Here is a 23268-nt window from a genome sequence, read left to right as displayed (position 1 = left end):
AAACCCCCCCCCCAAATTAGTACACAACATTAATGACCTATCTTAAAGTTAGTCCAACCCCCCCCCAAAAATAAAGAGTGAGTGAAGAGTTAATAAAATGAACAATAATTATATATAAAAAACCCTTCTTACACAAAAAAAGATAAAACATAACAAATAAAGATACTAACATCAAAAAAAGAAAAAAATAATAATCAAAACTAAAATATCAAACTTAAAAACATATTTAAATCAAACTTAAATGCATATATTTAGCAAATGGAGTCCACTTCAACCTATAAAAAGACCTCCTATCCTGAACTGAAAAAGATATCCTTTCCATAGTCAAACAGAACTTCATCTCCAAATACCACCTATCTAAAGTTAATATATTTCTATCTTTCCAAGTAAGAGCTATACATTTCTTGGCCACAGCTAAAGCTAAATAGATAAAAGAAATCTGATAATCTTGTAGGCCCAAATCAATTAATGATTGCATATTCCCTAATAAAAATATACCAGGATCTAATACAAGACAAATATTATATAAACTATTAAATATAGTTGAATACCCTTCCAAAACTGTTGCAATCGATCACAAAACCAAACAGTATGCAAAAAAGTATTAGCTGTCTGGTCACAAAGAAAACAGCAATCCGACTTACTAAGACCAAACTTTTTTAATTTCTCCGGTGTTAAATATAACTGATGTATAAAATTGTAATTAATCATCGCTAATCTAGCATTAACCAATTTCCTAATACTATTCTGACAAATTTCCATCCAAGCTTCTTCAGCTATTATAAAACCTAAATCTTTTTCCCATTTCAACTTATCCTTATCCCAATCTTTTTTACTATCAATTTCTTGTAAAATACAATACAAATCAGATATATATCCCTTTTGTGGTATTGAAAGTACATATTCCTCAAAATTAGGATCAGGCAATAAAATCATATGTCGACCACATATCTGTTTTACAAAAGATCTTAATTGATAATACACAAATACAGAATTTCCACTAATACCAAATTTCCTTTGTAATTCATCAAAAGAACAAAAACATCCCTCAGAAAAACAATCGGATAAATTTTTTATTCCCTTCCTTTCCCACTGTTTCAAAGTAATATTGGAGACTGTAAAAGGAACAAGTTGATTGTTATATAATGGCAATCGTCCAGACCATTTATTTTTGAGCCCCAATTTATTGTTTACTTGTCCATAAGTTTAATAAATGCTTCAATATTGGGACATCATAAGTTCGTAATAAATTTTTATTCCATCGAAACAAAAACTCATGAGAAAATTTTTCTGAAATAACCGCCATTTCTATCTTTGCCCAACTGGGCGGATCATCCATATTCATTAATGCACTAAGAAATTTAAATTGAGCTGCTTCATAATAATGTTGAAAATTCGGTAATCTTAAACCTCCAAATTGAAAATCCCACATCAACTTTCTCATCGCTACCCTCGGAAATTTTCCCTTCCATAAAAAGTTTCTAATTGCTTTATATAAATCCTTAAAAAAACTTTTATTTAAAAAACAAGGAATTGATTGAAACAAATATTGTATTCGGGGAAAAATATTCATTTTTATAGTATTAATCCTCCCTAATAGACCCAAAGGCAAATCCTTCCACTTAATCAAATCAAATTTAATCCTTTTTATTAAAGGAAAATAATTAATTGAATATAAATCTTGAAATTCCGTATTAACATTAATTCCTAAATATTTAATTTGTGTGATCCACTTCAAATTTGTAATACGTTTATACATTGAATAATCATTTTTACAAATTTTTAAAATTTCACTTTTGGTCCAATTTACTTTATAACCAGATAATTGACCATAAATTTCTAAACATTCTTGAATTGCTGGTAAAGAAATACCCGGATCCACCAAATATAATAAAACATCATCAGCAAATAGATTAATCTTGTATTCCTCATTCAAAACTCTCATACCTTTAACATTTTCATTTTGACGTATTAATTGTGCCAAAGGCTCAATAACTATAGCAAATAATGCAGGTGACAATAGGCATCCTTGTCTAATAGACCTTGTTAAATTAAAAGATTCTGAAATCTGCCCATTGACAGCAATTCTGGCCTTCGGACTATTATATAAAGCCTTTATCAATCCAATAAATGAAGAACCAAAACAAAATTTCTCAAGTACTTTAAACAAAAACTTCCATTCCACTCTATCAAAAGCCTTTTCTGCATCCAATGAAACCACTATTAGATAATTCATCTGAGATTTAGATTTATTAAAGTTATTTTAAAGTTATTAAACGCAAAATATTATCTGACGCAAATCTATTTTTTATAAATCCCGTTTGATCACTATGTATTATTTTAGGCAAATATTGAGCTAATCGATTAGCCATAGCTTTTGCTACAATTTTATAATCTACATTTAACAGCGATATTGGTCGATAAGAAGAAACCTGTAAAGGATCTTTATCTTTTTTTGGTATAACTGTAATTATTGCATTGGAACAAGACTCGGGTAATCGAAAAGTATCATAAATTTGTTGTAGAACATCCTTATATATAGGAAATATATCAGCATAAAAAGCTTTATAAAACTCTATAGAAAATCCATCTTCACCAGGTGCCTTTCCATTTGGCAAATCTCGTATCACCGTTTCTATTTCCTTTTCTGTAAAAGATTTATCTAACTCCTGTCTATCTTCTTGATTCAATTGTGGCAATTTAATATTTTTCAAAAAAGAATCTATAGCATCCTCAGTTACATCTTTACATTCCGAAGTATATAATTTTTTATAAAAATTACAAATTTCCTCATTAATTTCCTTTTGACTAAAAGTAATACCCGATTTCTTTCTAATTACTGGTATAATTCTAGATAATTGTTCCTTTTTTAACTGCCATGACAGAACTTTATGAGCTTTCTCACCCCATTCATAAAATTTATGTTTAGTTCGATTCATTAAACATTCAAACCGATAAGTTTGTAATTCATTATATTTAAATTTTAAATTAGTTAACTGATTCTTTTGCGTTTCAGTAGCATTTTTTTGAAATTCTTTTTCAGTAACAGTTATCTTTTTCTCTAAATCTTCAATCTCTTTAATTCTCTCTTTCTTTACTTTAGAAGCATAACTAATAATTTGACCTCGTAAAAAAGCTTTCATTGCATCCCATAAAACAAAATGACTAGAAACAGAATTACTATTATTACTAATAAAAACCTCAATTTGTTGTTTTAAATAACTAATAAATTCCGGTTTTTGCAGTAACATAGTATTAAATCTCCATCTTGGAGCTCTCTGAACTTCCTGTAAACTCTGATATTCTAATAATAATAATGAATGATCCGAAACCAATCTTGCCTTATAATCCACAGATGTAACCCTATCCTGCAAATGTGTTGAAATTAAAAAATAATCAATTCTAGAAAAAGAATTATTTCGTGACGAATAAAAAGAAAAATCTTTCTCTGTAGGATTAAATCTTCGCCAAATATCAACTAAATTCAAATCTGACATCATATTAGTTACTTGAACTGCCATCTTCGATTTCTTAATTACTCTTGGATACTTGTCCAATAAAGGCTCCAATACCACATTCAAATCTCCCCCAATCATCACATTAGAATTTGATTGTCCAAGTAATAAAGACATATCGACAACAAAAGCTGTATCCTCAACATTCGGAGCATAAACATCAAGCAAAGTCCAAGCTTCATTAAAAATTGTACAGTTCAATTTTAATAATCTTCCACCATTTTTCTCTTCATTTTGTAACTGAAATGATAAATTCTTGTGCACCAAAATTGCCACTCCTTTTGCTTTTGAATTAAATGAAGAATAAAAAACTTGTCCAACCCATTCATGTTTGAGTTTCAAATGTTCCTTATCTGTCAAATGAGTTTCCTGTAAAAAAGCCACATCAACTTTTAATTTTTTTAAATAAGCCAGTACTTACTTACGCTTAATGGGATTATTTAAACCCTGGACATTAAAAGAAGCAAACTTCAATTTAGACATTCCTTACAACAACTCAACACAAGAAAAAAAAGAAAAAAAAGAAAAGAAAGAAAAAGAAAGAAGAAAAAAAAAGCCCAAAAGAAAAAAAAACCTTCCTCTTATTCCCTCTTAAAACTACAATCAAAAACAAATAAAAAAAAGAAAAAAAAAATTTATTTTAAAAAAACGTAATAAAAAAAACTTCACTCCTTAACCCAAAAATTAAGAAAAAAAACAGGCAGGAGGTTACTACTACCCCCTCCTGTTTAAACTGCACAATGCGGTAACTCCCACAAAATACTGGGTGTGAGATAACTCACACGTAGCTGACGACTTCTGGAAAATAGTGCCCACCCAGTTCCCTCTCCCAACTCCCATTTCATATTAAACTATCATCAATAATTAAGATCTTCCAAAAAAAATGTATTATTTTTTAAATCAATTTTATCACTTCGACCACCATTGTTTCCATTTCTTCTTGGAATCTGATTCCCATCTTGTATCTCCACTCTCTTTGGAGACCGAGGAGGACTACGTCGTTCTTGAAATTGCGTGATCGGTAAAGATTGAGCAAAGTCCATAGCTTCTTTAGGATTATCAAAAAACTTTGGCTGATATCCATCCTGAAAAATCTTCAATACCGCAGGGTACCTAAAAGTTGCCTTGTATCCTTTTTTCCACAACAACTCTTTCACAGAATTAAATTCACGTCGTTGAAACATAATTTCTTGACTCAGATCCGGATTTAAAAAAAACATGATTATTCTGGATCATCAAAGGAGATCTATTTTGCTGAGCGTTTCTAATAGCCACACATAAAAATGTCTCTCTATCACAATAATTTAAACACCGGACCTGAACAGCTCTCGGATTCTGTCCTGAAAAAGGTTTCCTTCTTAAAGCTCTGTGAGCATGTTCCAATATTAAACCTTCAGGGAACTTATCTTGCCCTAACACTCGTGGAATTCATTCGGTAAAAAATTTTCTTGGATCTGGCCCTTCTATATCTTCTGGCAAACCAACAATTTTTACATTGTTCTGTCTAGATTGGTTCTCCAAATAATCAACTTTTTTTGCTTGATTTTTATTCTGAATCTACAATGCTTCAATTGTTTTGTTTACATCTTGCAGTTGATCTTGTACATCAACTAAACCTTGATCACACATATCAAGTCTTTCAGTGGTTTCAAGTTTAAATGCTCCATAGTCAGCCATCTGTTGAGTATTGATATTCACCAATTCATTAAGCTTAGAATGGACGTGAGTTATAGAGCTACTTAGCTGTTTCATTGAAGAATACATCTTAAATTCAAGATTCTTAACAATTATATCAGCAAAAGTAGATTCAGACATAGTAGGATCCTGCTGTTTCTGAGAAACCAAAGGGTCTTCTGTCCCTTCCCTTGGTTTAGCAGCCTTTCTTGCAGTATGGCTCCGTGTAGAAACTCCTGGCACAGCCCCCTCAGCAACATCAGAAGGCTGATAGTCAGGGTTGTCCTTATCCTTAAGCCATATATCATCAAAAGCTTCCATTATATCCATACCTGGGGAAAATGTCATGACTGGTGGTGCATTTCGCAGTGCCACCGCTATATCAATCGGAGGTCGGCTCTTTAACTCTCCAGCTGGCGGCGCCCCAGCTGATTCAGCTGTCAAAGTCTCGGTGACAGCGCTCACAGCGGTTGTTGTTTGAAATACACGCACCCGGCCAGCCCTTTGTTCTAAGATGGCTGAGTGCCATCTTTAGAGAGCCCTATTGGTACAGAGCAGAGCTCCAATGGCGAATCCTGCACTTCTTTTCCTGGATCCATTCCACGCTGAGTCCTGGCTTCTTGTAAACAGGTAGGCTCAGATAATTTCGGGAAATGTAATTTTTTAACAATCTGTTGGTGTTTTCTTTTACTTTTTTTTAACAAATGTACCATTAGGTATTAATTCAACTTCTCTTACTATTTTTAAACATTTTAAAGAATTTTAACGGGCACTTAGAAACAAAACAATAAATCAGAGTCAGGAGAGGACTGGAAGGCACGTCTGTTCCTTACGCCATCTTGCCACGCCCCCCGCCCCCCTGAATCTTAATCAGAATTTAATTTGAAATTATGTTCATAAACCTTTCCTTTTTACAGTAATTACAGCCATTTACTCCTAAAAACTGAACTTTTTAGCTGTATTTCTTCAATTTGTTTCTGATCAATGGCAAATGTCACTGTTTATTTGCCATGTCTAGCTGAATCACCTCCCTCAAATGCTGCCACTGCTCTGTGTGCAGCAGTGGAAGTACAACAATCTTTCTAGGTTACAGTAGTGTGCAATTCAGAAGGGAATTTAAGAGTTTGCAGTATACCCATGAGCTGGGTTCGAATCCCACACTGTCTGTAAGGAGTTTCTATGTTCTCCCTGTGTCTGTATGGGTTTTCTTTAGAGGCTCCAGTTTCCTCCCACCCTTCAAAAATATACCAGGGTATAGGCTAATGGGGTGTAAATTGGGTGGCATGGACACGTAGGGCCAAATTGGTTTGTCTAAATTTTTTTTTGAATTAAAAAAATTTGGGAGGACTTGTGGAAGAATCTTTGACCAGCTACAATAATCACTCCTATCAGAGTTTGCACTGCACTCATTTCTCCCAATGATGGAGAAAAGGAATGCTCCAATGCAAAAGCAGATTGGAGGCTAGGTATCAGGCTTTTGATTACCCTGAGCCTTTCCATTCCTGATCATGTTGGAACTGCACTCTTGCCTGCATCAGTTGGACTTGACATGGTTCAATAAAAGCTTAACATAATCTAAGACACAAAATCTGGGGAACCCTCTCAAGTTTCTCTTCAACGTTGACTACAGGTAGTCCTCAACTTACAACTGTAATTGGATCCGAAGGATTGGTCATAACTCAGATTGGTTGTAAGTCAGATTCACATGTCTTAACAAGGTATTAAAGCAATTTTTCAACAACAAAATCCACGTATTACAGTCTCCCTAGACGTGGAAAAAGGATTCGACCATTTGGAATGGTTCTTATTATTTAAAACACTGGAAAAATTTGGTATAGGTAGAACATTTATAAATTGGATAAGAACTTTAAACCATAAACCGCAAGCTAAAATAATAACAAATAATCAGATGTCAACTGTGTTCCCCTTGAGTAGATTGAGCAGACAGGGATGCCCCTTGTCTCCAGTGCTTTTTATTTTAGCGATTGAACTGCTGGTGGAGATAATAAGAAGGGATCTGGATATAAAGGGCTTCAAAGTTGGGCAAGAAGAACACAAAATCAGTCTGTTTGCCGATGATGTGCTATTGTACCAATCAGACCCGGCTAATCAGTTCCTTGCAAAAAATTACAAGGAACACTAGAATATCAGGCTACAAAATAAATATGGATAAAAGTGAAATAATGCCATAAACAAATTTTGAATACAAAAGATACCAAAAATGAAGTCAATTTAAATGGAAGATGAATGGAATAAAATATCTTGGAATAGCAATTGACAATAACTTGCAAAATCTGTACAAACTAAATTATGTTCCTCTTCTTGGGAAGATAGAAAGAGACCGACCGAAATGGAGAGACTTACCAATTAGTGTAGTGATTCCCAAAGTGGGCACTGCTACCCCCCGGGGGCAGTGGAAAGATCCAAGGGGGCGTAAGAATTTTGAATGATCTTCAGGTAGCAATGTACATTTAAATTATGTATAAATACACTGACCCTCCCCAACTATTTTTGACCCTGATGGCCCGATGCAGATCCTCACCCTGGTCGCCCACCCATTGAGCTCCCGACGGCTGATCCTCGCACCAACCGCCCACCCATCCAGCGTCCAACAGCTGATCCTTGCCCCAGCTGCCCCCCATCGAGCTCCAGATGGGCCAATAGCTGATACACGTCCCAACCGCCTGCTCATCGAGCTACAGGCAGCCCAATTGTGGATCCTCACCCTGGCTGCCCACCTATCCAACACCCGATGGTTGATCCTCGCCTTGGCCATCAAACTCCCGACAACTGATCCTTGCCCTCGCCACCTGCCCATCAAGCTCCTGACAGCCCAAAGACAATGTAGTTACAGTTGAGTTGTAAATTTACCCTTTCATGGGGACCAACTTTGATCCCACCTGAAATTAGTGAAACTGAACGAACGATGGTCTGGATGGGGAATACACCCAAATTTATAACAAAAATGTACTGTGCTCTCCAGAGTAAAAGTGTGAAACCAGGGTTGCTGAGGTCAAGAGAAAGATGGGAGTCGGACTTGGTGTGGTGATTTCAGAAAGAAGCTAGTCAGATTGGTGTAAAAACAACATGACATCAATTATAAATGCAAGATATGGATTGGTTCAGTATAATTTTTTTTACACCAATTATAGCTTAGGGTGAGGCCATTTTGGCAAGAAATAGCATAAAAATTAACCAGGATAACAGGAGTGGCTTTCACAGGCGACCCAGAGCTATATCTACAAGATAATTTTATGGAAATAAGCAACAAATTGACCAAATATCAAATTTAATTTATAAAAATAGCAGTCGCAAAAAGATGTATCACGATCACTTGGAAGTCCGACTCCCCTCTACTACTGCAGAAATTAACAGCTGTATACCCTAGAGAGAATCAAGCCCAAACTTTATCATTCAACATGAAACCAGTGACTACTACAGTGTACTTCAATGGAAAAGAACTGCTTTGGAGGGTTCTGAAAGTGCATGAAAGTCAGTACTTTATACAGATCTTTCTTTTAACTCTGAATGTTTTATCTGAGGAATAAATAGTGGCCTGGATGATTTCATCAATTTCTGAATGAACCTGCAAATAGAGGAATTTTACAGATATACTTGCCACTCTTAAACTTTTGACCCTCTATTCCCATAACTAGAGTTACTATTTACAAATAAGGGGTGCCATTTCAGACAGAGATGAGGCTATTATTTTTCTCTCAGAGGGTCATGAGTGCTTGGAACTCTTCTGAATAAGGTCACGGGAGGAGAGTCGTTGAATATTTTTAAGGCAGGGGTTAGGCCAGGCGTATCCTGAAGCAACAGGGTGAAAGGTTACTTGCGCATGACTGAGAATTTACAATCAGAGCAGCCCATATCTTATTAAATGAATAAGAAAGCTAAAGGGCAGACTGGCCTTCTCTTGTTCCAAATTAAAATCTCTGGCCAGAAAAACATAGCTTCAGTTTGGAAGAAATACCACTTGGGGATGATAAGTCACCAAGTTTGTAAACCCAGCAGGGAGGAGGGGGGAATGTTGGGAAAATGTAGAGAGGATGTGTTGATTTGAGGAAAGAAAAAATGAATTGTGAAGTGAGAAAAGACCATTTTCATCTGATTGGAGTGGTGACTAACCAATCACCTCATTCTCCTCTTTACATTCCAATAGCTCCGTGTTCCTCGGGCTCCTTTAAACATCATTCCAACCACCAGTAGAATAGTTATTCGAAAACCAAAACCAAAGGAAGAAGTAATTGTGAAAAAAGTTATAGCCAAACCTACTCTACCCATGGATGAATTGCAAACGATAGACTATGAAGGTAAGTACTCCAGCTGTGGCCGAACTAATGATTTATGAAGTTGTACAGTACCATGATCTCTTATATTCTATGTCTCAGCTAATGAGGCAAGTATCCTATATGCTTTCTTAACTACTGTGCTGACCCCTTCATGGATTCTGGGATTTGTACACAGATGTCACTCTGCTCATTGGTATTGTCGAAGGTCCTGCCCAACATAATTTGCCACCTTGTGCTTATTACATTTCATCTGCCATTATTCTGCTCACTTTGCCAACTAATCAATATTAAACAGTGACATCCAACTATCCTACCAACACTACCAACAATTTTTTGTGTATCATCAAGCTTACCAATTACAGCTCAAATATTCATATCTAAATAATTAGTTGAGAGGATGAGCTGGAGACAGGACGACAGTATCTGGCACTGATGTTTTTTTAACCCAGTTCTAGGACCTAGAGTATAGAACAGCCCAGGAACAGGGCCTTCAGCCTTCCCACTACAAATATGGGTTTGGACAATCTACATTTTATCAATGATGCAACCTTTTTTCTGGAAGTACTCTGGGCCATTACCAGGTCAACTCCTGCTGCAGATTTTATTTTTGTGTGATAGAGATCTGAAGAGTTGGAAAATGAAGTAATTATTTGCATACTTTTATCAAATTTCACTAATACCTTTAAGATCTGAGTGCAATTAATCTTCATAAAAGTGAATCTGATAATAGTTTCTCTGCAACCCATCCTATGAGCAAGATGATCAGAGACAGATAAGACTCAAAGTTAAGCATAATTTCAAAATAAATTGTCTTTCTTCATTGCTGAGTCAGGAGCAAAGTAATTGTTTCTTACTCTCATTAGGCCATTTCATGCCAGGCCCCTGCCTGGAGGCTGGCTACAAGCTCGAAGGGAAAACATAAAATTTTTGTAGAGCAGCCCTGAAAGGCTGCTCCAGCGTCGCATTCATGTCGAGCGGCACATTATAGCACCCTCTAGATCCGATGGAGTCAGAGTGACTGGTGAAGTAGCGCCACCCAGTTCCAACTGTGTGGGGGATTGTGGATAGGGAAGACAGCCATCGCTGTTCTGCATTTTGAGCCATAGAGAGCAGCCCCAAAGGCCAAAGCAACTTGGTGAGACAGTCACAGCCCAACCCAGCGGCCCCCGCTGGCTTGACGGCTCCCGCCGGCCCCTGCTGCCTGACAGCTCCTGCCCACTGCCCTTACCTTGAAGGGTTCATGGCGGGAGAGGGGTTAGCGGGGAGATGGGTTGCAGACTGACACGGTCATCAGCCCACCCTAACCCTCTGCTTGCAGCAGCTGTACATTCATGTAGGGCAGTGGAGTGCTGCGCTCTGCCAATTATCCTTCCCGGAAAAGGGTTGCATTCGGCGCCTCGGAGCCGGCCACGGCACATTCAGAAAGATAAGTCTCTCGACGTAAGGGCGGAGAACCTCTGTATTTACAGTCGCGCATTTTCCTTGCTTGATAGGGCCTATTGCTGGCTATAGAACCTGACTTTGATGCTTTCTTAAATTGCAGCAATGACTGCACCACACAACAAAAAATGTTGTGCCCAGCCAGACATACTGTAGAAAGTGCTGAATACTTTGTTATTTCCTTCAATGAGTGGCACTTCCATTAAAGTGCCAGATAATGCTTTACTGATGCAAGTTAGTGATTGTGTTTTGAAATTGTTACATGCAAAGTACTTATCTTTTTGCATTGCTAAATCATTAGTAAACAGGCTAAGTATGCATTCCTGAAACTTTGCATTGCATTTAGACACAGATTAACACCTCAGGTCTGAAGCAGGATTTTGACTCTAAACATGAACCCTTCTCCTTTTGCTGCTTGAACACAGATTTCCTCCAGAATTTTGTTTTTGTGCTCTAGACTCTAATATTTGTGGTCTCTTATATTTGGAGTTAACACCTGCCATTTTATCATAGAATATGGAATATAGAAATGTACAGTACAGTACAGCCCTTTGCCCCATAGGGATTTGCCAACCTATTTACAACTATCTAAATTTCTGTACAGCATAACCCTCCATTTTTCTCAGTTCCATGTACCTAATAGTCTCTTAAAAGATCTTATTGTAACTGCCCCCACCACCATTGCTGACAGCACATTCCATGCACCACCACTCTCTGTGTGAAAAACTTACTCCTTACATCTCCCCATGGTTACTCCAAGCACCTTACAACTATGGCCCTTTTTGTTGGAAACTTGGTAGATTTTAAAAATGCATTGCTTACAACAGGACTTGCTGAGATAGAGTACACAAGTGTAGTATCCGAACAAAAAGGACAGTTATGGAAACATGGTGGTGTAAATGTTCCACAAATGGGCAGGTGTAATAGACTGAGAGTACCTAGATGCCCATTTCATCCCTGAGAAATGGCCATCTTAGGCTGAATTTGCCTTTTGCACTGAGTTAAATTATATCAGTTGCAACCAGTATGAACACCACGGAAGATTGACCAGGATCTGACTACTAAAAATGGGCATTGATGTAAAGCTCCAAAAAGTTGAATAGTTTAACAGTATGATTAGTGCCAATGGTTCCCCAGAATAACTGCAATGTCTTTGGACAGAGAGGGAAACGTTGAAAAAAAAAATAATTTTTTTGTTACGAAGTGTGGTTAACTGTTCCTGGGTGATACTTGCATTTATTACCTCTTTGGTAAAATTCAGCCTTTAGAACATCCAGCACAGTACAGACCCTTCGGCCCACAATGTTGTACTGGCCTATATAAACTTACTCAACGATCTAAACCTTCCTTACCACACACTTTACCCTCTATTTTCCTTACATCCATGTGCCCGTCTAAGAGCACTAAATTTTCCTATTCTACCAGCCTACATCACTACTCCCAACAATGAATTCCAGACATCCATTATGCTCTGTAAAAAAAAAACTTACCCCTAATGTCTCCCCTAAACTTTCCTCACCTCACCTTGTACAGTTGTCCTCTGGTATTTGCTACTGTCACCCCAGGAAAAAGATGGTGGCTGAACTCCCTCTCATATTCTTTAGATCTCTTATCTCACGTGTCATCCTTCTTTTGACATGCTCTCCAATCTAGGCAACATTCCAGTAAATCTCTGCAACCTCTCCAAAGCTTCTACATCCTTGCTGCAATGAGGCAATCAGAACTGAACACAATATTCCTCAATATATCCTTCGTACTGCATCTGTGTGATAGGTACTCTGTGTGATTAGTACCTCTCCAAATGGCTCCTTGAAAGCATTGCAATTTAAATTCTTTTTTTTTCAAGAGTGTATTTTATAACTTATATTTCTATATATGTTTTAACTCTGCAGGTCCTGGGGGTCCTCGATTTGATGCAGAAAGGAAAGTTCTGCCTCACAGCATCCTTGGAAACTTGATAGATTTTAAACATGCATTGCTTGCGAGAGGACTTACTGAGGTAGAGTACAGAAGTGTAATATCCAAACAAAAAGAACAGTTACAGAAACACGGTTATGTATACGTCCAACAAATGGGCAGGTGTAATAGACTGAGAATACCCAGATGAGTAACTAAAATTTTACAAGTTGAGCTAAATTTTATTTGCTGGCTGAAGAGCACTGGGTTCAATGGAGCAATGGCTGGTCTCAATTGCTAATAAATGAAATTGCAGGTTTGTGTCTGGTGTCATTTAATCAAACATGTGCCATTCTCAAGATTGAATCACATTAGCCAAGGTACTTAATAGAGTTTATAAAATTATGAAAGGCATGGATAGTATGTAGATGGAGAGTTTTCCCCACGTCAGAATGAAGGTATAACTTTTTCGGTGAGGGAGAGACAAGTTTAAAAGAGAACTACGAGGCAAGCTTTTTATACAGAGAACGGCGAGTGCCTGCATTGTGCTTCTTGGGGAAGTGGTGGAAACAGATCCAAAGAAATGTTTAGGAGGGATTTAGTCAGGCACATGGACAGGCAGGGAATGGAATGATACAACCCATGTGCTGGCAGAGGGATTTGTTTAATTTGGTATTGCGGTCAGCACATTCATGATGGGCAGAAGGGACCAGTCCCTGAGCTATATTCTGTCTATAGGTGTTGCCTGACCTGCTGAGTATTTCTTTTTTTTTAATTTTTTTATTTTTCACACCATAAACCACATTGACCATGATACATACATTTTCCTTTTCAAATATATACAGTATCATTTTCTCCCCCCCTCCCTCCTCCCATCCCACCCTCCCTACCTCCCCCCCCATCCATTTAAAGTACAAAATCTAAGATACATTAAACCAGTCAAACAATGTTGTCATTCAATAAAAATAAACAAGAAATTCCACTGAGTCAATTCTTTTCATTTCCTTCTCCTTTCGTTAATTTAGGTAGTGAATGTCCCCGGTAGGTTTTCTCTATTGTGTTTCATGTAAGGCTCCCATATTTGTTCAAATATTTCAATATTATTTCTTAAACTATATGTTATTTTTTCTAATGGAATACATTTATTCATTTCTATATACCATTGTTGTATTTTCAAATTATCTTCCAATTTCCAGGTTGACATAATACATTTTTTTGCTACGGCTAGAGCTATCTTAACAAATCTTTTTTGTGCACCATCCAAATCAATTCCAAATTCTTTGTTTTTTATGTTACTTAGGAGGAAGATCTCTGGATTTTTTGGTATATTGTTTTCTGTAATTTTATTTAATATTTGGTTTAGATCTTCCCAAAATTTTTCTACTTTCTCACATGTCCAGATTGCATGAATTGTTATTCCCATTTCTTTTTTACATCGAAAACATCTATCAGATACTGTTGGGTCCCATTTATTTAACTTTTGAGGTGTAATGTATAGTCTGTGTATCCAGTTATATTGTATCATACGTAACCTCGTATTTATTGTATTTCTCATCGTTCCAGAACATAATTTCTCCCATGTTTCCTTTTTTATCTTTATATTTAAATCTTGTTCCTATTTTTGTTTAGTTTTACCATTTGTTTCCTCATTCTCCTTTTCTTGCAGTTTAATATACATATTTGTAATAAATCTTTTGATTATCATTGTATCTGTAATCACATATTCAAAGTTACTTCCCTCTGGTAACCTCAGGCTGCTTCCTAATTTGTCCTTCAAGTAGGATCTCAATTGGTAATATGCCAGCACTGTATCTTGAGTTATATTGTATTTATCTTTCATTTGTTCAAAGGATAATAATCTATTTCCTGAAAAACAATTTTCTATTCTTTTGATCCTTTTTTCTCCCATTCTCTAAAGGAAAGGTTATCTATTGTAAAAGGGAGTAACTTATTTTGCATCAATATTAGTTTTGGTAATTGGTAATTTGTTTTATTCCTTTCTACTTGAATCTTTTTCCAAATATTGAGTAGATGATGTAATACTGGAGAACTCCTACGTTGTACCAATTTTTCATCCCATTTATATAATATGTGTTCAGGTATCTTTTCCCCTATTTTATCTAATTCTAATCTAGTCCAATCTGGCTTTTCCCTTGTTTGATAAAAATCTGATAGGTATCTTAATTGTGCGGCTCTATAATAATTTTTAAAATTTGGCAGTTGTAAGCCTCCTTGTTTATACCATTCTGTTAATTTATCTAGTGCTATCCTCGATTTCCCCCCTTTCCATAAAAATTTCCTTATTATTTTCTTTAACTCCTTGAAGAATTTCTCTGTCAAGTGTATTGGCAATGCCTGAAATAGGTATAATATCCTTGGGAAAATGTTCATTTTAATACAGTTTATCCTTCCTATTAGTGTTAATGGTAAATCTTTCCAATGCTCTAAATCGTCCTGTAATTTTTTCATTAGTGGATAATAATTGAGTTTATATAGATGGCCGAGATTTTTATTTATTTGTATACCTAGGTATCTTATTGCTTGCATTTGCCATCTGAATGGTGATTCCTTCTTAAATTTTGAGAAATCCGCATTATTCATTGGCATTGCTTCACTTATATTTACGTTAATCTTGTAACCCGAAACTTCTCCATATTCCTTCAATTTCTTATATAATTCTTTTATTGATAGTTCTGGTTCTGTTAAGTATACTATAACATCATCCGCAAATAAACTGATTTTATATTCCTTGTCTTTTATTTTTATCCCTTTTATATTATTTTCTGTTCTTATCAATTCTGCTAGTGGTTCTATAGCTAACGTGAACAATAAGGGTGATAGTGGGCATCCCTGCCGTGTTGACCTGCTTAAGTTAAATTGCTTTGATATATATCCATTTACTGTCACTTTCTCCAATGGTCCCTTATATAATGCTTTAATCCAATAATCTCTTGGTGCCTGCCACATTGACCACCGCCAGTGGGCTGATAACGCCTCAAACCGTGCATCTTGGCGCCTCACAGTTTGGCGGGCAGCAACCTCCTTTGAAGAAGACCGCAGAGCCCACCTCACTGACAAAAGGCAAAGGAGGAAAAACCCAACACCCAACCCCAACCAACCAATTTTCCCCTGCAACCGCTGCAACCGTGTCTGCCTGTCCCGCATCAGACTTGTCAGCCACAAACGAGCCTGCAGCTGACGTGGACTTTTTACCCCCTCCATAAATCTTCGTCCGCGAAGCCAAGCCAAAGAAAAAAGAATCCAATTAATATACTTCTGTGGTAAACTGAATTTTTGCAATACTTTGAATAAATAATTCCATTCTACTCTGTCAAAGGCCTTCTCTGTGTCTAAAGCAACTGCTACTGTTGGCGCTTTACTCTCTTCTACTGCATGAATTAAGTTAGTAAATTTACAAATATTGTCTGTTGTGTGTCTTTTTTTAATAAATCCAGTTTGGTCTAGATTTACCATTTTCGGTACATACTCTGCTAATCTGTTTGCTAATAGTTTAGCTATTATCTTATAATCTGTGTTAAGTAATGATATTGGTCTATATGACACTGGTGCGAGTGGATCTTTCCCTTGCTTTAGTATTACTGTAATTATTGCTGTTTTACATGAGTCTGGTAAGCTTTGTGTTTTATCAGTCTGGTTGATTACTTCCAGGAGGGGAGGAATTAATAAATCTTTAAATGTTTTATAGAATTCTATTGGGAATCCATCCTCTCCTGGTGTTTTATTATTTGGTAATTTTTTTATTATCTCTTGTATTTCTACTATTTCAAATGGTTCTGTTAATTTATTTTGCTCCTCTATTTGTAATTTTGGTAGTTCAATTTTGGTTAAAAATTCATCTATTTTCCCTTCTTTCCCTTCGTTTTCAGTTTGGTATAATTGTTCATAGAATTCTCTAAAGTTTTCCTTGATCTCTGTTGGATTATATGTGATTTGTTTGTCTTTTTTCCTTGATGCCAATACCATTTTCTTAGCTTGTTCTGTCTTAAGCTGCCATGCTAGAATTTTGTGCGTTTTTTCCCCTAATTCATAATATTTCTGTTTTGTCTTCATTATGTTCTTCTCCACCTTATAAGTTTGTAATGTTTCATATTTTATTTTTTTATCTGCCAATTCTCTTCTTTTAGTTGTGTCTTCCTTCATTGCTAATTCTTTTTCTATATTTACTATTTCCCTTTCCAACTGCTCTGTTTCCTGATTATAGTCCTTCTTCATCTTGGTTACATAACTTATTATTTGCCCTCTAATGAACGCTTTCATTGCATCCCAACTTATCTTTCACTGATTCTGTATTTATTTCAAAGTACATTTTAATTTGTCTTTCAATGAATTCTCTAAAATCCTGCCTTTTAAGTAGCATGGAGTTTAATCTCCATCTATACATTCTTGGAGGGATGTCCTCTAACTCTATTGTCAATATCAAGGGTGAATGGTCCGATAATATTCTAGCTTTATATTCTGTTTTTCTTACTCTATCTTGCATACGAGCTGATAACAAAAATAGGTCTATTCTTGAGTATGTTTTATGTCTACCCGAGTAATATGAATATTCCTTTTCATTTGGGTGTTGCTTCCTCCATATATCCAAAAGTTGCATTTCTTGTATTGATTTAATTATAAATTTGGTTACTTTGTTCTTTCTGTTAATTTTTTTCCCAGTTTTGTCCATATTTGAATCCAAATTCAGGTTGAAATCCCCTCCTATTAATATGTTCCCTTGCGTATCTGCTATCTTCAAAAAAATATCTTGCATAAACTTTTGATCTTCTTCGTTAGGTGAATATACATTGAGTAGATTCCAAAACTCCGAATATATCCGACATTTTATCAATACATATCTCCCTGCTGGATCTATTATTTCCTCTTCTATTTTAATTGGCACATTTTTACTAATTAATATAGCTACTCCTCTTGCTTTTGAATTGTACGACGCTGCTGTTACGTGTCCTACCCAATCTCTCTTTAATTTCTTGTGCTCCAATTCAGTTAAATGTGTTTCTTGCACAAATGCTATATCAATTTTTTCTTTTTTCAGTAAATTTAGCAGTTTCTTCCTTTTAATTTGGTTATGTATTCCATTAATATTTAAAGTCATATAGTTCAGCGTAGCCATTTCATTCTTTGTTTATCTTCCCTTTCCGTTTCTCCATCATCACCTTTCCTTCTTATCCATTTCTGCTTTCTTGTTTTGAACACTTTATAAGACAACATTTCTAAAACATCAAACATTTTCCTTATTCTCCTATTTAAAACTTCTTTAACCCCATTCTCCCCTCCCCCTCCTGAGTTGCCCTTTATCCCTTGTCGGGCAACCACATCTCCCCTCTCCATTTGGATTTGCGAATTCACTCAAACGTCAACTGATTTTGTAGTGACCGCAACTCCTCCCCACCCAGCCCCCCCAGAAAAGATTTCAATTTTCATATGTAACAAAGGTCACTCTTTTAATTCCCTCCTTATTTCCTCTATTCCCTTTCCCTCCCTTATTAATTCTTGTCTATACTCTATATATTTTCCTCTAAGTACAGATACATTCACGTATGCACATTGTCTCTATTCACTCTTATACCTCTTTACCCGCATACATATCAATCGTGATCATTTTTACTCTCATTACCCGTCTTCATCCCTCAGTCTATTTTTGTCTTTACCCACATACATATCAATCGTGATCATTTTTACTCTCATTACCCGTCTTCCTCCCTCAGTCTATTTTTGTAATTGTTCTGCAAATTTTCGTGCTTCTTCTGGATCCGAGAATAGTCTGTTTTGTTGTCCTGGAATAAATATTTTCAATACCGCTGGATGCTTTAGTATAAATTTATACCCTTTCTTCCATAAAATCGCCTTTGCTGTATTGAACTCTTTTCTCTTCTTTAGGAGTTCAAAACTTATATCTGGATAAATGAAGATTTTTTGCCCTTTATACTCCAGTGGTTTGTTGCCCTCTCTTACTTTTTCCATTGTCTTCTCCAGTACCTTTTCTCTTGTAGTATATCTTAGGAATTTTACTACAATAGATCTTGGTTTTTGTTGTGGTTGTGGTTTAGAGGCCAATACTCTATGTGCCCTTCCTATTTCCATTTCTTGCTGTAGTTCTGGACATCCTAGGGTCTTAGGGATCCACTCTTTTATAAACTCCCTCATATTCTTGCCTTCTTCATCTTCCTTAAGGCCCACTATCTTTATGTTATTTCTTCTGTTATAATTTGTATCTATTTTTTGAGCTAGTAGTTCTTGTGTCTCTTTAGTTTTTTTATTAGATTCCTCCAATTTCTTTTTTGTCTTCTACCTCCATTTCTGCTGCTACTGCCCGCTCTTCCATCTTGTCCATTTTCTTTCCCATTTCTGTTAAGGTCATATCTATTTTATTCATTTTCTCTTCTGTGTTGTTTATTCTTTTTCTTAAATCATTAAATTCCTGTGTTTGCCATTCTTTAAATGACTCCATGTATCCCTTAATAAGAGAAAGTACCTCCTTTATCTTGCCTTTCTTTTCTTCTTCTATTTCACTGTACTCTTCCTCTTCCTCTTCTTCTTCCTCTGGGTTGACCATCTGTTGTTTCTTTGTTGCCCTTTCCTTCTCTTCTTTCTTGTTTCTATTGTCTTCTGTGGTCTCTTCTTGCTGCAGGTGTTCTGCAGCTGTCGTTGCCGGCTGTGGAGATCGACTCCCCAGCTGGTCCCCCCTCCCGTCGGTGTGTTTTTTTTCATGCGCATCGCGCACTTTTACTCGGCTCAGCGAGCCATTTTTGTAGTCCATTATTTACCGACCTGAGGGAGCGGGTTTCTCTCTCCGCAGCGGGCCTCTTCGGACAGGTAAGGCCTTCACCTTTTTCCTCTGTTTTCTTCTCTTCCTCTCTTCTTACCATTGATTTTGATTTTTCTTTTTTTGTCGCCATCTTCTTTCCACCTTTATACTCACTTTTCTGTAACTTTTATTTCTGTGCCTTTGTGTTTTCCTTTGTTTTTCCCGACTTTTCTGGAGAGGGCTGGAGTTCATCATCCGGCCACTACTCCATCACGTGACTCCTCTCTAAAGCCATCTTATCCATGTATTTGTTGATAGCAGGTAGTGGACGGTTGATTTTCAAATTGGAGGCCTGTGACCAGTGATGTGTAACAAGGATGGATGCTAGGTTCCACTTGTTTATCTTCCATATTGATGATTTGGATGAGAAAGTAGGTGGTGTGATTAAAAAGTTTGTGGATGACACCAATATTTGTGGTGTGGTGAACAGTGAAGAAGACGATCTCCAGGTACAATAGGATCATGATGAACTGTGGAGTGGACAAAGGAATAGGAGATAGAATTTAATGGGTCAGTGGGAAGTTAAGCCAGGGCAGAGTGAATGGAGAGCCCTTTGGAGTGCTGTAGAACAGAGATTTAGTAGTATGTTGTAAGTGGCAATAACATTAGATAGAATAGTGAAGAAAATGTTTGGCATACCTGCCTTTATTGGTCAGGGCAAGAATTGAGATGTCATGCAACAGGTGTACACAGCAGAGGTGAGGCCACATCAGGAATATTGTATGCAATCCTTGTCACCATACAAAGGAAGAAATGTAATTAAACTGGAGAGGGTACAGAAAAGATCCAAAAGGATGTTGTTTGGACTGGAGGTTGGAGTTATAACTAGAGATTGGATAATCTGGGGCTGTTTACCCTGGAATAAAAGAAGCTAAGGAGTGATCTTATAGAGTTGTATAAAATCATGAAGGACACTTTCTTTTTTCTGAGGAGGGATGACTAAATCTAGAAGTTTTGTTTTAAGTTGAAAAGGGAAACATTTAAAGGGGACTCTCTCTCTTTGAGCTTGGGTGTCTCACAAATTAGATTGAGTTTTTGGAAGCAGTGACCATGAGGAATGATGAAGGCAGGGCAGTAGACATTGTCTACACAGACTTCAGCAATCCTATTTACATTGCTAGAAGGGCCATTTTACTGAATGGAAAGATGCTGTCCCTCCCATTCATACTCAGTGGTTGCCCGATGTCTTGGCATGCCTGTCTCTAGAAAAAATTAGGTGTTCCACTACTGCAATGAATCTTTACATTCTTTCTCTTTGGGTCCTTTTCTCAATTACTTTTAAAACTTGTAGATTAATTATTTTTGATCTTTTTTTTCATGACCTCAGTTTTTATTAGTAGTGGACTCCTTAACTTGGCCAGCAGCCTATAGGGTGGGGGTTTGATTCTTAGCTTAGGAATATATGTTTTTTTCCCTTTGTTTCTCTTTTTTTTTTCATTTAATAACATGGGTTAATATGTACTTTATTCATTGTTATTTGATACTTGTAACTCGATGTTAATTTATTATTACCATATGTACCTATTTTGCATATGTTAAAACCAATAAAAAGAAACAATGCTATTTACAAGGTCCAGGCATGGACAGCAGGCTGTGAGTCTTTGCCCATGTCCTAAAGGTGAAGTAACAAAATAAGGTTGTTTTTTATCATTATGACTTGTCTCTAGTTCTCCAGCACTGACTGCGCTGGCTAGTAGTTGGAAGTATAGCTCCTTTCCTCATAACATCTTGTTTCCTGTTCCCCCTCAGATGGCCAGAATGATCTCTGAGCACCTTCCTTCTGAAGCCAGCCCCCAGGAATTGCCTGTCTATGAAAAGGAACCAAAGGATATTATACATGCCAATTCGCATCATCAGGACAGTGCCTTGGCAAACTGGCAGTGGCACATGGCAGAGCGCAAGAGGACACAGCACATGCTATCACGTAAGTCAGGAGTGGCCAACCTTTTAATTTTTAATTTAGACATATTGCACGGTAACAGCCCATTTCGGCCACAAGTATGTACCGGGAGTGTAGGTTAATCGGGCAGCACAGGCTTGTGGGCTGAATGGCCTGTTACCGTGCTGTATGTCTAAATTAAAAATTAAAAGGTTGGCCACCCCTGACTTAAGTCAATCTTGGTGAAGCGAGTCCTCTGTAGAGGTTGAGGAATACTTACTATTAACCTTTTCCTTTTTACCAAATGCATTTGCACTGATTTATTTATTATACCAGGTCTATATTTCTCTAACGCAGTAGTTCTCAACCTTTTTTTTTCCACTCACAGACCACCTTAAAGTAATCCCTTACTGACCACAGAGCACCTATGGCATTGATTCTAATGTGTAACAGTAGCCAGCCTTAGTTACAGGAGTATCAAAAAGAGCTGCCCTGCAATGGTCCCTGCTCCTGCTCACTATCAAATGAACGTTGCCTTTAAATAAAGCAGTTGTCCCAGGTACTTGATACCAAGATGTCTGATAAATTTTCCATAGCTAACTTGAAACACAGGACAGTGGTTGTCTAATTGTGACTTCCCATTTCTGTGCTAAGCCCAAGACACTTGCAGCCCCACAGCCTTCTGTGGATAGTAGAGAAAATGTAAAATTTGTAGGGTGCAGTCTGTATAATCTTGCAGATTGTTGTAAAATTGAACAAAGGAGCCAGCCACTATATAATGAAGGGCCGTACAGATACTTCCTCATTCCACAGTTGCCGAGTTTTTGTTTTTATTCCTTAAAGAAGTAAACAGTGGAGAGATGCAGGAAGGATATTAGGGCAGTGGTTCTCAACCTTTTCTTTCCACTCACATACCTCTTTAAGTAATCTCTTACCAACCACAAAGCACCTGTGGCATGTTAAGGTGGCATGTAACCTAGACATCTGAAGGTAGACCATAAGATGTAGGAGCAACATTCAGCCCATCGAGTCTGTACCTATAGGAATTGGTACTTGCCAGATAAGTGAATTTTCTGATTGCTTGCGATTATGTGTTGTGTGATTGGCAAACTAACCGTGAGGTGCACCAATTTTAAACTTCCATATTTTTTACCTATTTATTTTCCATGATTTTTTGAGGATGCTTCAGGCTGGTGGTTGCTTGAATTTCAGTTAACAGGGGTTTTTACTGTAATTCCGGTCACCAGATCATAAGAAATGTAAAAATGAAGCTGTGAATATTGTTGCCATTGGATTTAATCTTTCTCCTTGGAAATTAAACTCTGATTAAACTTAGAAATGTTGTGGTCTGTATAGATCTCATTCAGAAGCCAGTGGAAGACCTGGTGATGAATCAAAGTGAGGATCTGGGACAGATGCAAGAGCAGTCTACACTTATAGATCAGACCATAGCAGCTCTTGGTCCTGGAAAGGTAGGAAAGGTTTCCTTTCATTCATGCATGCTATTTCCAGATGCATAGCTACACCATTTCCTGTGATAGATCCTCAGAGATTTTCCTTCTGTAAGGGGTTCAGTGGGACCTACCCTGGGATGAGCACTGTGGACACTCCCTGAAATTATAGTACGTGGGATCATTCCCTGCTGTGTTGAGTCCATGGAACACTCCCTTGGGTGAGGAGCTGTGAGCACATCTTGGGATGAGGGGCTGTGGACATTCCCTTGGGTGAGGGGATGTGGGGGAC

General features: G+C 37.0%; 1 protein-coding gene across 5 annotated transcripts in view; it reads left to right on the top strand.

Annotated features, from left to right (window-relative positions):
• Positions 1-23268, top strand: part of mycbpap (mycbp associated protein) — a 163077-nt gene that overhangs the window by 5987 nt on the left and 133822 nt on the right. For all 5 annotated transcript variants that reach the window (XR_011354675.1, XM_069929379.1, XM_069929378.1 and 2 more), the window contains exons 3-6: positions 9355-9505; positions 12817-12923; positions 21396-21570; positions 22882-22997. Coding sequence is in view for 4 of the 5 variants with exons in the window: in XM_069929379.1 (XP_069785480.1) it covers positions 9355-9505; positions 12817-12923; positions 21396-21570; positions 22882-22997 (549 nt within the window). In the remaining variant the exon portion in view is untranslated. The remainder of the gene's footprint in view (positions 1-9354; positions 9506-12816; positions 12924-21395; positions 21571-22881; positions 22998-23268) is intronic.

Source organism: Narcine bancroftii, chromosome 3 (genome assembly GCF_036971445.1).
Source record: "Narcine bancroftii isolate sNarBan1 chromosome 3, sNarBan1.hap1, whole genome shotgun sequence".
NCBI classification, from domain to species: domain Eukaryota; kingdom Metazoa; phylum Chordata; class Chondrichthyes; order Torpediniformes; family Narcinidae; genus Narcine; species Narcine bancroftii.
Note: the sequence above shows the minus strand (reverse complement) of the source record. Positions and strands in the feature narration are given on the sequence as shown.